The sequence below is a fragment of the Gopherus flavomarginatus genome, chromosome 14, assembly GCF_025201925.1.
Source record: "Gopherus flavomarginatus isolate rGopFla2 chromosome 14, rGopFla2.mat.asm, whole genome shotgun sequence".
In the NCBI taxonomy this organism is placed as follows: Eukaryota; Metazoa; Chordata; order Testudines; family Testudinidae; genus Gopherus; species Gopherus flavomarginatus.
The window spans coordinates 11136704-11153769 of NC_066630.1; the positions used below are offsets into that span (position 1 = coordinate 11136704).

General features: G+C 44.3%; 1 protein-coding gene across 1 annotated transcript in view; it reads left to right on the plus strand.

The window, feature by feature from the left end:
• The window catches only part of PKD1L2 (polycystin 1 like 2), a 78130-nt gene that overhangs the window by 20428 nt on the left and 40636 nt on the right, over nt 1-17066 (plus strand). The window contains exons 7-17 of the mRNA XM_050923361.1: nt 982-1386; nt 3036-3134; nt 4403-4452; nt 6969-7086; nt 7809-8016; nt 9059-9179; nt 9624-9765; nt 11962-12162; nt 12733-12878; nt 13738-13932; nt 15130-15255. Coding sequence (XP_050779318.1) covers nt 982-1386; nt 3036-3134; nt 4403-4452; nt 6969-7086; nt 7809-8016; nt 9059-9179; nt 9624-9765; nt 11962-12162; nt 12733-12878; nt 13738-13932; nt 15130-15255 — 1811 coding nt within the window. The remainder of the gene's footprint in view (nt 1-981; nt 1387-3035; nt 3135-4402; nt 4453-6968; nt 7087-7808; nt 8017-9058; nt 9180-9623; nt 9766-11961; nt 12163-12732; nt 12879-13737; nt 13933-15129; nt 15256-17066) is intronic.

Here is a 17066-nt window from a genome sequence, read left to right on the forward strand (position 1 = left end):
CATCTGCATAAAAAATATAGCAATATTGACTTACCTCAGATGGAGATTGTTAGGATTAATTCATATTTGTAAAGCATTCTGAGAACTTTGCTCTCAAGGTTCTCAGCTAACTTACATCAGCATACAGCCACTACAGTTATTAAATTGCTTGTGTGTGCACACTTGCCTCCTTGTGTCAGTGGTGCGCATCCTCACCAGGAGCACTTGTATGGACTGTATTGTCAGTGTGGGGCAAAGCTGCTAAATAACTGCAAAGCATGATAATTATATATTATAGCTGGATGAATAATTCATTACAAATCATTTATTAGATGGATTTGTCACAAATAGACTGATTTTTCTCAAATGTATTTGTTATTCAAAAGTATTTACAGAATAATTTCTATAGATGGTTCTTGGTCTGCAGCTTGTGTTGAACATTTTAAACAATCAATATTCATGCTGTTTTGATTGGACACATAGTGCTTGATCCTGCCAGGGAGCCAGGTGAACGTTCTGGCTCCAATCCAGCAAGGCACATAAGCATGTGCTTAACTTTAAGCACAAGTCCCATTGAAGTCAATAGGGATACTCAAAGCCTTAAAGATAAGCATGTACTTAAGTGCTTTGCTGAATCAGGGCCAAAGTGCTCAGCACCTTGTAGGACCATCTCCCATGACGTATCTCTAGTCCTTGACTGGGTGATCAGAACTCTTAGAGTAAAGTTTCTGGTCTGCATGCTCATGATTAAGAATTCAATATTATTTGCTTGAATTTTGTTGTTTTCACTGACATTCCTTCCTTCATTTGTTAGAATATTCATAAAAAGCAAACACAAAAGGGGTACAAAAACAGATGAAGTGAATGAATCTAAAAATTGAGATGAATGTTTGCAGAACATTGTTGCAATAGTTGCCTGGCTCAGTTATATGCACCTGAATGTGACAAGGAACAGGTAGAGTTGGATGATCTGTGACCAAGTTCTGAAATCCTACTTTCCAGGTACTGGAGTGACCTATACTGTAACAGCTGACAATACAACTCTGATTGAATCCAGCGCAAAGGAAGGAATTGTCCCTCACAATCTGACGCTTGATGGTACCTCTCAGCAGCTGATTGGCCCAGGGGCACATCAACTGGAAATTCTGGCGACCAGCAACACGACGACATCCGAGATTTCTGAAACCATTGCTGTTCATTTAGTTGAACCTATAACTGGTCTTCAGGCTGCATTAGCCTCCCACACACTGGAAATGGGAAAAGACCTGGAGATAAATGTCTCTGTGGCTCATGGTGTACCAGATAAGCTGAAGTTTGAGATGGTCGGGTCTAATGAAACTTACTCTCATCAGAAAGACAGCCCTAAAGGAAAATCTAGAATATACAGTATTCCTGTTCATACTGAAGGTACAGCTCCCTAGCATGTTACTTTTTCCCATACACAAAGAGTCTGAATTTTTTTTTTTTTACTTTAGATTAAGGAAAGCAAGAAAGAACAAAAGTCAAATCTCCATGCGAGAGAGCAGTGTCTGTATCTTCTTTGCAACAGGCTGCAGCAATTCTGAGAACAAAATAGCTGCTGTCTCTGCACACAGATTGAGTTCAGATAGACTCAAAGGTGTCCTACATAGAAAACACGAGCATCACAGTTTCAGAGCTATATAGGCCACATAGCAGATACTGTATTTTTTTCTCTCCTTTAATATTTCTTTGTAATGCTTTAAAAAGGCAAATCAATAGTTACGGTCAAGTCTCAGTTTGACAAGAGGCTTGTTGTGTGTCTGTAAGAAGGATGGGACATGCAGCTTGCTGTGCCCTTGGCGTGGCAGCTGTGCAGTTGCATATTTTCTGTTTTCACTTCTTTGATTCAAGCAATTATTTTTGTGCAGCCTAAAAGCTCAGGGCCAGTTCTATACCAGTGTGACTCCAGTGATTTGACTGGTGTCAGGTCAATGCAAACTTGGTATAACAAAGTGGAGAACTGGGCCTTCAGTCTCTTTTTTTTCTAACAAATACAAGATCTGACACTTAGCAGCTGTGTATGCCCATGAGCATTAATGCATGGTAATGATCAGAGCTGGGCTTTCTGGCATTGCAAAACATTTTACACCAGGCTTCGTACCATGACAGTGGTAGCACAACTTTCAAACTCTTGATGTGAGACAGTGCGGTTAAAGTGTTCTGTCTGGTACCTGGAGTTTGGAGAGGGCCCCACAATATCTGCAAGGCAACTGAGGGGCACACACTGTGCAAGCATGTTTCGCTGGGAGGGTGGGGGGACAGTCCTAACAGACTCAGAGCGAGACTTGAGGCAGAAGCCACATTATCTGGACGGAGTTGCTCTGATGTGGGCCGTCTTGGGCTGGCAATCACACTGGAAGGTTGTGTGTTGGCCCTGACTCCAGCTATTCTGTCTCCCGGGTGGAGATATTCTCTCCCCTTCTAGTGGTGGCTGGGCCACACAGAGAGGTTGATAAGCCTGCCAGAGCTTGGCAAACAATAAATTTTGCCTTTTAGCTCAGGCAGGTGAAGCTCATGCTTTTAGATTCAGAGGTCACGGGTTCAATTCTCACTGCTGCTGACTCACCCAGAGTCAGGGTGTTATAGAACCCTATAACCTGGTGGAGTTTGTGATACAGTGAAGTTCAGTTTGAAGGCAGGCAGGTTACACTGTTCCTGGATGTAACAATACCATGGGATAGTAGGTGCTCAGCTGTTTTCTGGGTCTGGAATAGGTGTAAATAAAACTGTAGTTGGAGGCTCAGAAGAGGGACAGAAGAAAGAGTTCTTTCCTCTGGAGCGAATTTGACTGAATTTTATTGGCCAATAATCATAATTCTTGTAAAATCTCAAGAGCTAAATGATCAAATAACTCCTAAATAACGTATTTTAAAGGCATAGTTTATTCCAGTATTGCCTAGTAATTCACAAAGGAGGAAGAGGATTTCCTCATGAAGGCCTGGAACACAAAGTTGGATTTTATGACTCAAACATGTAGATCCAGTGCACTGCTGCTGCTAATGCCTGATCTACCTTTGGCACCCTGTCCTTCCTAGGTACGTTTGTCGTCAAGGTGCTAGCTATGAATGCCTTCTCGAACATGAGTCTGGAGATTGGGAGCATCACCGTATTGGCCAACAATTCTCTTAAAGAAGGTAATAATGCTGACCTACCACTGCTGTTTGCAATCATATTCTGTGACCCTTTACAATAAATCAGTTCACTGCACTGAGTGTTTGCAGGGTCTGCATATAGGACTCTAATAATTGCTTCCCTCCTGAGCCAGTGTTGATAATCCTCTTGGACTCTCTGGGGAAAGAAACCAGAGCCTACATATATACTAATTGACTCTCTTGCTGCTAATCTCAGTAGAGAGGCAAGAGACTGACGAGGCATGGAGAAGGAAAAACATGCTCCTCACCCAGTATAGGTGTCCCCTTGTATAGGGGAGGAGGCAGACTGGCTATGCAATACATGGAAGCCGGCATTGCTCGTTCTGTTATTGTCTCATTCAGCCCCAGTTGCACTACAGAACCATTGGAAGTTTTGCCACTGACTTCAATAGAGCAGGATCAAGCCCTATATAAGAAAATGGACTTCCAAGGACTGTCCATTATGTACCTCTTACCAGCTCTCAATACAATTTTAAAAATCCTTTAAAAAAAACAAAACAGTAGCTTCTTATTACTGTTGCCTAATCAAGAGAGCTACCCTGGCTTTGAAGTAGTCCCAGGTTGGGGTCTCTCCACACAAGGTTACATATTGCACATGTGCTGTTTGTGCTAGAAAGAATTAGCTACAGATGTGGCCTGGGAAATACCTGAATCTCAGCACAACGTAAACCGCTGTTGACAAATAACATGCTGCTAGATAGCTCAAGTTGCAGCTACATTCCTACTAGTGTAAAGATAGTGATACACTTGATCCAATGAACTAACGGATTATTGTAATAACACTGAGCCCTTAATTTCCACTGCTCTTTCTCAAATTGTCTTTGCACTCCCACTTAAGCTGCAAGCTCTTTGGGGCAGGGACTGTCTTTTTGGTCAATATTTGTAGTTAGCACAATGTGATCCTGGTTCAGCATTAGGGCTCCTATGCACCATGGTAATACAAATAAAATTCTGATTTTTATTTCACTTGCACCAGTTTAACTCCATCAACTTCAGTGAATTTATTCCTGATTTACCCCACTGTAAGTGAGAAGAGAAGCAGGACCCTCCTCTTTATATTGCTTGTTGTTATTATTTTGACCATTGCAACATTTCTGCTTACCATAACCTGGGAGTTTGATTCCTGTAACCCTGACTTTCAAACAGATTGCAGGCAAATCATGATTTATTTAAGTCATAATGCTCAGTCACTGCTGTCTGGCAGCCTCACAAATGGCAGTAAAACATTCTGTTATCTTTATATTTAACAGATTCGTCTCAGAACAGAGGCAAATCCAAAGCAAACATCCGAAAGACAAATGTGAGTATTGTTCAAAAGGTATAACCTTAGGTGGAAAAGCTAAGAAATATCTCTTGGTTGTTAAAGTACTGCCTGAAGAACATTTGCAACACACATAATTATGGACTCGATTTTTCATGTTGCTGAGTACCATCAACTCCTGTTGACTTTATTGGGGTTAAGAATATAAGAACAGAACAACCATACTGGGTCAGACCAAAGGTCCATCTAGCCCAGTTTCCTGTCTTCCAACAATGGCCAATGCCAGGTGCCCCAGAGGGAATGAACAGAACAGGTAATTATCAAGTGATCCATCCCGTCGCCCATTCCCAGCTTCTGGCAAACAGAGGCTAGGGACATCATCCCTGCCCATCCTGGCAAATAGTCATTGATGGACCTATACTTCATGAATTTATCTAGGTTTTTTTTAACCCTGTTATAGTCTTGCCCTTCACAACATCCTCTGGCAAGGAATTCCACAGGTTGACAGTGTGTTGTGTGAAAAAAATACTTCCTTTTGTTTGTTTTAAACTTGCTGCCTATTAATTTCATTTGGTGACCCCTAGTTCTTGTGGTATGAGAAGCAGTAAATAACACTTCCTTATTTACTTTCTCCACACCAGTCATGATTTTATAGACCTCTATCATATCCCAGTCTTGTTAATCTCTCCTCATATGGCAGCCATTCCATACCCCTAATCATTTTTGTTACACTTTTCTGAATCTTTTCCAATTCCAATATATCTTTTTTGAGATGTGATGACCACATCTGCACACAGTATTCAAGATGTGGGCATACCATGGGTTTATATAGAAGTAATATGTTTTCTGTCTTATTATCTATCCCTTTCTTAATGATTCCCAACATTCTGTTTGCTTTTTTGACTGCTGCTGAACACTAAGTGGATGTTTTCAGAGAACTATCCACAATGATTCCAAGATCTCTTCCTTGAGTGGTAACAGCTAATTTAGACATGATCATTTTATACGTATAGTTGGAATTATGTTTTCCAATGTGCATTACTTTGCATTTATCAACATTAAATTTCATCTGCCATTTTGTTGCTCAGTCACCCAGTTTTGAGAGATCCTTTTGTAGCTCTTCTCAGTTTGCCTGGGACTTAACTATCTTGAGTAGTTTTGTATCATCTGCAAATTTTGCCACCTCACAGTTTATACCTTTTTCCAGATCATTTATGAATATGTTAAGGTCCCGCCCCTGAAATCCCGCCCCCGACAGAGGCAGCAGAAGGTCCACCAACCGTGGTCGCCGCCCCCAAAAAGTTAGCACCCTAGGCAACCGCCTAGGTCGCCTAATGGGTTGCGCCGGCCCTGCCTGGGGGACACCACTATTTACCTCTCTCCAATCTGAAAATTGACCATTTATTACTACCCTTTGTTTCCTATCTTTTAACCAGTTACCAATCCATGAGAGAACCTTCCCTCTTATCTCATCACTGCGTAGTTTGCTTAAGAGTCTTCGGTGAGGGACCTTGTCAAAGGCTTTCTGAAAATCTAAATACACTGTATCCACTGGATCCCCCCTGTGCACATGCTCTTTGACCCCCTCAAAGAATTCTAGTAGATTGGTGAGACATGATTTCCCTTTAAAAAACATGTTGACTATTCCCCAACAAAATTATGTTCATCTATGTGTCTGACAATTTTGTTCTTTTGTTCTTTACTATTGTTTCAGTTGAGATGGTTAGCATATCACGATTAACACAGAATCCACACTTCATATCTTTGAGGCAAAATACAGTCTTTAGATCTGTTCTAAAGCTCTTAGTAAAAGCCAGCCAATAAAAATAAACAGACTAGAAAACTCATTTCTCCCAATTACTGACCCTACTTGGACTGAAATCCTCTTACAGTTTCTAAAGGTTCTTCTGCTCCACTGTTGATATTTTTAAGGGTCTTTTCAGCAAAGGAGAAGCTAACTGTCTATTGAGAGTAAAGGATGAAATTGACGATACCCTAAGTGAGTCAAATCCACAATATTAAAGGAACTGTAAAAACTAATTAGAAATAATGGTTTTGTTTTCTTTGCAGTGTAATAATCTTAAGGGTTACTTGTAACTATAGCAAGTACAGAATTTCACACGGAAGTGATTTTCAAGACAACAGTGTCCCTTCAAAACAGACTTCACTCAAAACAGAAACTATGTCAGAAGAACAGGAGACATTACTCATCTTTATGGCTAGAGCCCTTATGAGTCAGAATGCTGAGAAACAGAAAAACCACATCATTATTCATGAGACACCTATTCTAAGAGGAAGAATTGTCTGGTGGTTCCAAGCACAAGACTAGGAGTTGTGACATCTGGGTTCTAGTCTCAGATCTCCTATAGACTTTCTGTATGGCCATGGACAAACCATTATTTAAGCTGATTGGGCCCTGATTTTTTTTAGCCCTGGCTCTCTCTGCTAATAGCACACCGCAAATCCCTTTTTCTTATTCATTATAAAATAATGAAAGGTTAGACATCTGTTCACACACATTGCTGCTCTAATTGGTACTCTCACTTCTTGTTTAGGATGACAAAAGGAAAAATAAAATATACATTAAACCTAGTCGCCATGTGGATCCGTTCACCACAGTTACCCTTGACTGGCCAGATGACAATGATAATTCTACCTTCACCTGGGAATGCGGTACGTGCAGTGCATGTTTTGACTTTTTCCTACCATCAGCTAGCTGCCTAATGGTAAACTCCCCATCATACTGGATGTGCTGTGCCAGACTGACTGTAAGAGGGTATAGACCCCACCTGGCTTTAAAAAAAAGCTACATGCTCATTGTACAGTCAAAATATCACCCTTCATGCTAATTCCACAACACTACTACATGGTCCTCAGTCTAATTTTCTTCCTCGCGATGGCTGCTCTTCGAGCTCCATCTCTCAGGATGTGTATCCCCAACGCTGAGCCCCCTCCACCATGGATCTACTGCCACCTGACCCATATTCAGAGTCTTATGAGCCAGCAGTAATTAACTGGCAGCTCCCAGCCGAGTTCCAATGCCTGACAGCAGAGGGTGTCGGTGCTGCCAGAGTATCATATCCCCTTTTTACACTGAGAAGCAGGCCTGCTGTATCTGAAGCTGGGAGAGGCTTCTATTTTTCAGCAGCAATGGAAAAGCATTCAGGGTTTAAAATTGGACCGGGACCCAGGAGATCTGGGTTCTTTCCACTGCCACTGTACAGGTGGGCCACTCTAGTTAAGTCACTTCACCTCTCTGTGCCTCAGTTTCCCCATCTGTGAAATAGGGATAAGAAGCTCGCCTCCTTTGTGAAGCATTTTGGGATCTATGTCTGAAAATTACTACAGAAGAGCCAGATATTATTGCCAATATTAAAAAGGAAATGTCTGTGCAGGGGCTTGCTGGCCTGGGTGGCAGGAATGTGTGCAGCATCAAGTAATTCCAACTGACCAGAGCATGGCACAGATCCCACCTGCCTGCCTGCCCCCGCCAAACTCAGCAGTGACCCTGCAGGTGATAGTCAGAAGCCCTGGAAAAGAAGAGAAGCAGGACGAGCAATGTCTGTATGTGACTGCCAGACAAGAACTGTGCCCAAAAATCAGGTCTGCCTTGGAACCGTAGTACTTATTTCCCATTCTTATTGCTACATTTCCTCCTGCAACCACTGAAATCAATGAGAGTAATGTGCCAATTTTCATCGAGGCCTATCTGCATCTTTAGGCACCTCAATACCTTTGAAAATATGGCCCTTCGGAGCCTAAGTTTCATGAGACTTAGGCCTGGTCTATGCTACAGACTTAGGTGGATGTAAGCTGCCTTATGTTGACCCAACTGTTAGTATCTACACTAAAACGCAGCTCCCACCGATGTAACTCGCCCACTACACTGACTTAATAACTCCACCTCCGCAAGTGGCATAACACTGAGGTCGATGTATTCCGGTTGACACAGTGACAGTATAGACACTGCTTTGCTTACATAGACTGTTGCTGCCTTTCAAAAACCATCCCACAATGCTCCACACTGGCAGTTAAATTGGTGCAAGCACTCCTGGTTAGGCTGTGCACCACAGACATAGTGTGGACATGTAAAACCAATTCAATTACTGCAGGGGCTGTGCTTCATTGTAACTTAGGTTGATGTAATTTTGTAGACTTGCAAAATTTTGTATTGTAAGCTTAGACTTCTAAGGCCTGGTCGACACCTAAAAGTTAGGTCGACTGAGGTACATTGGTCAGAGGTGTGAATTTAAGCCAACATAAGCCTCAGTGTAGACACTGCTAGGTTGAGGGAAGAATTATTCCATTGACCTAGCAACCTCCTCTCAACGGGGTGGATTTAGTACATCAACAGAAAACCCCATTCTGTCACTGTAGCAAGTGTCAACCCCTCAGCTGTGCTACTGTAACAAGTGTAGTGTAGACACATCCTCAGTACCTCTGTTCCTTTTGAAAATAGGACATTGGCTCCAAAGTCACTTGGGAGTTTTTCAAAATGTTGCTGTTTGTGACTTCTATGTACCACCTGCCTCGTAACTCACGAGTTCATCAGATTACAACCAAAAGATGGAAAAAATCGGGTGGGCTTTTAGCTGGGAGTACTGTCATCTGTTGGTGCATAACTATTGGCTTGCCTTCCTTCTAGGTGTGAGACAAACTGCAAGCTAGTGAATGTCACTGCAGAAGTTGTTTTGAGAGCCACCATGCAGGAAGGCTCCCAGGCTGTACAGTATAACTGGTATTTAGATAACACATTCCAGTCAAAGGTGAGATGAGTGGGTTGGTCAGGAATGCTGCACCCACAAAAAATAAACACTCAGATTGAAAGGAAGCCCTTTGAGGTAAGGGTGGGGGTTGTCTCCCTAGGTACCTTAAAGACATTTGCTGCCAGTGGAGATAATCATGATAATTGCATGTGTAAAAGCAGGCACACAGTTGCACATGCATTTTTCACACAGATTTCCAACCTTGTCATGTATATTCAGGTGGATGAATGTTTCACCAAATATCATTCATTCTTTGTCACTATTAGTACACTGTATTGCCATGTATCATAGCAGGAAAAACTCCTGCTGATGTCAACGGATATGTTTTTTGAATAAAGGCTTCAGGACTGGGTCTATAGACAATGTAGCACACAGAACTCTCTGGATGGAAATCACAGTAAACAGCCTCTTCTGCTTTGTTAATTTTCCTGTTGCGTTTTCCAGCCTCCCTCCCTCCCTTCAGTCTGCAGTCTGAAGGGTTTCCGACAGAGCTCCTTGACTTTGCTTCAGAGCAACACATCTACACTGGTATTGAACAGCTCCTTTCTGCAGGCACACGGAGAAGCATTTCGAATTAAATTAACAGGTGGGGAAAGCCAGAGTTCGAAAACTCCACTGAGATACAATCTCTTTGCAATGTGGAGACATCGTACATAGTAGGAGAAGAAACATCTTAAAGGACATATATGCTGTTAAATAATTTGATACACTAAGTGTCATTATGTTTACAGTGACCTTTTTCTTCATTTTGCCAGACTATGATGTATAGTTTGGTACCCACACACACAAAGCACAGAGTAGAGGTGTGGCAAAACTGCAACTGAAACACATCCCTGGGGGCTATATGTGGTATTGCAATAGCTGAGCCTCCGTTTGTCCCATGCTTTCTATGGCCAATTTCAGCCATTGCTGTGATCTGGCCTTCCTGCCAAACCAGGTAACAGAGTCCAACTCTTCTCAGGGTCTCAGAGTGCTTCACTTAATGTCCACCAGAATGTAACAAAACAACGGAGTCTTCAGCCCATCTGGGCTCCGCTGGTCGCCGCCTTCTTTTCAAACCATCCCAACACCATCCCCAGGTCCTGGATTTCACGCTTACTACCGAAGGTGGTCACACTCTACCTCCACCCATGGTTTCAGGCAGGCTGCAGTCCCTGATCAGCCCCTATCTCCAGTCAGGCTTCCAGCTCAGCCCTCAAGAGAAAGCTCTCAGCTACCAATCCTCCCTGGCCGCTCTTCTGGCAGACCTTTGCTTCTTCCCTTATGAAGACCCAGCCCAACCGTAGCTGTGTTTGACCACCAATTGGGCAAGATCCCCTTTCAGGCAGGAATGCTGGAACAATTTGTATAGTGGAGGTGCTGAGAACCACTGAACAAAACTGTAATCCCTGTATATGATGGAAATCACTTCAAGCTAGGGGGTGACTTCAGGTGCAGCCTGGTAGGTTAAATGGCCTCTCAGGCCACTTGAACTTTTGTCTCCTTGTAACCGGGTGGCCCCACCCTCGCAGCGCCTCCTGCTGGTCACTTTGAGAATTAGCTCAATATTCCAGCTCGGAGCACCCTCCGCAGGCCAGTAATCCACCTGTCCCAGCTGGCCCCCGTGTCACTCCCTGGACCTGGTGCCCTTTTACATGGGGTTCTGCCCCCTGGCAGCAACCCCTTTTCCTTAGGGTTTCCCCTCCCTGGGAACCCCCCGCCCTCTATCCCCACTTTGCTTCAGTATTGGCTACTGCCAGTCATTGTCTAGCCCCACGCCCTGGGGCAGACTGCAGTATCAGCCACTCATCATCAGCAAAGGGGTTTGGACCTGCTGCCTTGGCCTACCCCTGGGCTGCACCCTGCAACCCCAGTACCTCTTGGCCTAATCCTAGGCCGCAGCCTGAGGCTTTCCAGGCAGGAGCTCCCCAGCTCTGCTGCCTTTCCCTCGCCCTGCTCCACACTAGGTACCTTGTGTAGTTCCCAGCAGCCAGGCCCTTCTCCCTCTACAGCCAGAGGAAGCCTTTGCTTCTGGCTCCCCTGGCCTTCTTATGCAGCCTTATTGCTCAGTTTGGGGCATGGCCCCCAGCTGCAGCCACTCCCGCCATCAGCCCAGGCTTCTGGCTCCAGCTACAGCCCCCTCCTGGGCTGTTTTAAGCTGCAAAGGGCAGGAGCGGGTAACCACCCCACTACACTCCTGTACACCCCACACAAGCAGTAATTTGAGATGATTGAGGGCTTGTCTATATGAACACTTAGTTTGTGGCAAATTTGAGGGGAGGGGCGGAAAATCTACCCCACAATAGCATACTATGCACCAGAGGTCTATGTGGACTCTGCTGCCATGTGCTAAAAGTACCCTAGTGCACTTTAGCTTACTCCCATTTCAAAGCGGAGTAGTGCCCAGGCGCAGGGTCCTTACAGACACTTAGTTTCTGGCAGGCTGGTGTGGGGTAGATTTACACTCTAGCTTGTCACAAACTAAGTGTTCGAAAAGACAAGCCCTGATTCAACAACCCTAATCCAAGATGATGTTAATCATCTGATTTAGACACATCTGGAAATAGCCCTATGATGAATATTCAGTTTTATAATCCAGCTTCTCTTTACAAGGGGAATAAAACCATGTTTGTATAGCGCTGTCTATGCTATAGATTAGCCTATGGAGGTAACTCAGCTCTGGTTAGACAACATTGCCACTCCCAGAGCCTGAACAAACTGCATCATTATTAGCGTACGATGCTCCGTGCTGCTGAAAGTCGTCAGATGATCATCACTGGTGTTTTCCCTCTGAACTTTCCAGCAATGACTCGGCATGAATATGGCGATGAAACCTACATTGTCAGCATGGTGCCCTCACCAGTGGTCCCAGTCTGTGCTATATCTCCCAACGAGGGATCGGTGCTCACCAGTTTCACAATCTCCTGCAGTACTGCCTGCTCCAAGGACTCCTGCCCCCCTGCACACAGCAGACTGCTCACGTACTGCTTCTACCTGAAATCAGGTAAGTTCTGGGGCTGGTTTGTTTGAATGGCAGCTTCCCTGTGTGTGCACCCAGCCTTGTACTTCCATCACTAACAAGAGCACAGGCGTAACCCACTTCTGCTGCTGGCCAGATAATAACTGGCATGATTCTGATACCCTCAACTCGGACAGAGTAGCCTCTTGTTCTGCACATAGGGTTGTTCACTTTAAACTTGTGGAGTAAGATGCAGCCCTTGCTCAACCTGGCCCTATGACAGTGGAAAGAAAAAACAGGTATGAACAGGGCATATATGTGTAAGAGGGCCATGACCTTTATGATAGGTTCCCTTTAAAAACTGCAGGAGATTTTTAAAGGATCCCTTTAAGGATTGTGGAATCACCTTAGGCAAGTAATCTGAATTTAAGGGTCATTATCAATTTTTCTCCGGAGGAGCTATTTTAATTTTGCAAATCAAAGCAAAGAGATATGATTCCATGGTGATAACTACAGGCCCAATCCTGCACAGTGCTGAGTGCCTCTTTGGAGGATGCTGAGCTGTTCAGTGGGGTGTGAAGTGTATGATGAGTAACACTGTCTTTCCTCTTTCAGGCTCCCTCCTGAACTGTGGCCCACATCCTGAACTCCTGTCGGTTTATCTTCCCCTTGGAGAAGAGGAAAATAACTTTGTTTTACATGTTACAATTACTGTCAGCAATAACTTTGGTGACACAGTTCAGACTGATGCTACTGTCAAGGTACACGGAAAAATCATTTCCCTTCTAGGCCTCTCACTGTCAATAGCTAAACCTGTGATTCTGGGGAATTGGCCACCTTCCAGAGCCTCCTCTCCCCATTTTATACCCATTACTCTCCTGTGCTCCACAGCCACCATCCTCCATCCTTCTGACTAAGGAGGATTAGACAAGCTTCCTTGTAGAATCCCATGAGCAGCCAGCAGTTTCTTCCATCACAGTTTGTTCAGGCCAGAATTTAGGGAGACAGTGAACAGCACAGGCTATGTATAGTTAGTCTGGGAGTTAGAAAAACCAGATAAATACCAGAACCTGTCTCCAGGGGGCCCAATAATAAATCTTGATACTTATTAAAAGAATGTGCACCACTGCTTCATCAGTGTTACTCACCGGAGTTACTCATCACTCCTCTGATTTCAATGGCATCATACTGGAGTAAGACTGAAGTACTACAAAGGTGAATTGGGCCCTTTCTCTCTTTTCTAACATGAAGGATACCACTACCTATCAGTATCTGTCTTCAGTCAGTCAGGTGGACCAAACCAGATGCATCTCTAGAAAAGACTAACTGTTCTGTAAGTTAAGAGTTGGAAACTTTTGATCAAAACATTTTTTCAGATGAAAACAGAAATGTTTTTTTAAACAAATGTTTCTGCAAACGTTGTTTTCTTTTTCTTGGGTGGTTCTAAAGATGGTTGGAAAATTTCATTGGAAAAAAAAAGATCCCTGAAAATAGGGGGAACAGTTTCTTGATCAGCTCTTATTATGATCATCGCTAGAATAGTAATGGAGGTTGTGAAAGGGTAATAATACCAGCAGGCAGCAGTAACAAGGCTGTGGGCATGTCTAATTGCATCATCAGGTTCGACGTGAAGATATGAACACTGGGAACCAGACCCTGCAGGCCACTCTAGCTGAGAAAGCAAATGCCATCTTAAAAGAAGGAAACAACAGCATGTCCCTGTTCCAGCTGTATAAGTCAATGTCGTCAGTCCTTAATCAGGAGAGCCAGGGAGAAGCCTTTAATACATCTCTGCAGACTGACACCCGAAGGGAGGTCAGCCACCTGGTTTATTTTCTTACAGTACAATGATGCATTTTCCATATTCTGTAAAGACCACAGACGATTTCTTGAGTAGCTCCAAGGGCTGACAAACCTCCTTCCAAAGTCAATGGGAGTTGTAGATTCTCAGTCTCTCTCAGGATTTGGGCCAGCATTTGCCATAGGTTTCAGCTAGAAAGAAGCAGCTGTTCATTTCTCACCACTGGCCCTTCTGAGTCATTGACTTTTCACCCCTTCCATATCAACATTCTCCCTCTTGGCTATCCCAGCACCACCTCCCTGAGTGCTGCTCATGGCACTGCATTTACCCAGAGACTGGCTGTGGGCAGCCAGTCCCTACTAAAGCTAGGGCACTGGCCCACCAGCAGCCAGTGGGGGATGCTCAAAAGAGGTGAAATATCTTCCCTTCCCTACCCCAGACCCCTTAGAAATAAAAGCATTCCCTCTGTGATTCTCCAAACCCTCTCCCCTTGGGCTGAGGTAGTAGAGTCCCAACATCTGTCTTGATTCTGCAATCCCTAAGTAAAACTGCATGCAAAAAACATCATTCATGTTGAATTTAGTGGGGATCTCTCAAGGGTGAGAGTATGGCTGGAGCAGGGAACTGGGGGTCAGGACTCCTGCATCCTATTCCCAGCTTGGCCACTATTTGTGGACTGGACCTGTTTGCCTGTGTGTGTTACACACCTCACAACAGTGAGATGAGGCTCAATTCAGGTGTGGTATGAGGCTCAGTGAAATGTTTCCACTGCTTCGAGCTCCTCAGCGGGAAAGAGGCTAGAGAAGTACAATGTATGCTGAATTCATCAGCTATGATTTGTTGTTCTTCTGAGCCAAAAGTCTGCAATTCTGCTTTCAGTGGAGGTGGTATTTATATACTCAGGCCTATACATTCATCCCAATGGGTAGGAATTCACACAAGTAGTTTTCATTACTGTTAATGGATGTGATGTGTGTAAATCCCCTGTGTCTCAGAGTGACAAAATATCCCTGTGATTATACAGTCAATAGCTACGGAAAGTGGCAATTTGCAAGTAGAGCTAATGCTGGCTTGAATTATCCATCCTGGGGAGCTTGTTTCTGCCATTAGATCTATAGCAAACTTAGACTGTCAATATCCAACAGTATTTACATTTACATTCTCAATTAACATCTTTGTTCCTGTCTCTAATTATCTCCTTTCATCCCAAGCTGAGAGAGCTGATGCTGACAACTCTGTCTGCTGTTAATGTAACATCAATACAGACTGCTCTTAAGATGTCAGAGGTACTGAAAGAAACCACTTACAGGAGTGAAGAGCTCTCTTCCTCAGCACAGGTAAGCAGAGCTTTGATCCACATCTCCACCCACAGAACCACACCCCCCGGCCCTGGGAGAGCATCACTATTTGCAGTAGCCCATTCTTCATTTAATGTTTCAGAGAGCAGAGATTGTGTCAGGAGACAGTATTGTCTAGAATGGGAGACGAGGAATCAGGACTCCTGGGTTCTATTCCTGGCTCTGCCACTAACTCAGTGACCAAGCTATAAAATAGGTATAATAATACTTAGCTGTTTCACAGGTGAGGTAATTCATTCATAGCTATAAAGCACTTTGAGATCCTAGGATTAAAGGTATTGCTATATAAGTGCAAAGCTGAGTTATTCCAAAATCCATTTGGCTTCATGCTTGTAACTTCCTGGCATTTGCCTTACTGTCATGTACACGCTCCCACGGAACTAAATGTTACAAGTAGCTTTCCACAAGAGGAGTTTCACAGCAGCAGTAGCTGGGCATAGCTGTTCAGCTTTACCATAATTGCTAGAAGTCCCTGAATGTTACTTGAACATTATATAATCAGTAGATGGTGCTGTTTGTTTCATGGTTCATCCCAGTGTTTCTTGCGCTATGCTGTTAGGGAAGTGAGTCAATGGGGAAGGGACAGAATAACTCTTTTGCAGGCTGTGTTTTCCCAGCACACTAGCAATAAAAAAACAACAGTTTCTCCTGATTTCTGAGACAGTTTCAAATGCAGCCAGGAAATGATGCTGGAGTATTTCAGCAATGGCTAGTAACCGTAGTCAAGACAAAAATGTAGCTCAGTCAGATTCATGAGCAGAAGGTTAAGATTGAAGCTGTTGGGGTTGTAGATCTGAGGGATAGGCAGTGGCTGCACTGTGTAGTAAAATTTGCACAGCCTCTTGACCACTCTGGGCCTGGCTCCTGCCAGTGTAATTATTACCTTGGTTTCATGATCACAAAATAATCAGTGTCTATACTTACGCATAAAAGGGAATGCACAACATCCTTCTATCTTCACATGGAGCACAGGCCATGGAGAAAAAAATTGAAATACATTTAACAATATAGTAGCATTGCTTGGGTACCGTGACAGGGACACTCATCTCTCATGGATGTCTCCTGTCAGCTGGGTGGGATGCTGCAATCCTATTTCTCCCCCGCTCTGGGCACCCCCGTAGGTTGTTCACCTCACTAGGGGGGTCTTTAGTGGCTCAGCCCTCCAGTCCAACAGTGAATGGACCCCTAATGGTAGCAAAGAATTCAGCACACTGTCTGCCCTCACCAGTGTCTTCAGCCCTTTCTCAGGGCCCCTTTAAATCCTGCCTTGCACTTGGGCTTCCCAACAGAGCCTTGTCTCCTTCTTGGTTCTTAAGCCACTTTGCTAGAGGGCCAGTGGAGGGGACCTGGGCCTGCCCATTATTATGAGTGCTAGCCCAGGGGTCTTAGTCAGAGCAGCCCTGTATGGCTTCCCTCAGTTTGCTGCTGCTGTTCCCTGGGCCTTTTCCCCTGTAGCCCCTTTCTCTTCACCCTGACATCAGGCCTGAATGTCTCAACTCCTCTTCCTCCTCGCTGAATGCAAGTACCACCAGAACCCATCTTGTGGCTCTCACATGTGCTCCTGTGACCAGGAAGGGGCACCCTTCCTTGCTTCTCTAGTTCCAGCCAGGAACTAACCTGCTTAGCCCCTACAGCTCCTTTTATCTGAGCCTGATGGGCTATGATTGGCTCCTTCTATTCAGCCTGTCTAGGCAAGCCTAAAGGAAACACCTTTGTTGCTCCTTCCTGGAGCAGTGTGTGGTAGTACTGCAGGGCCTCCAGCAGAGGGCCCCAAAAGCCCAGGTACACCC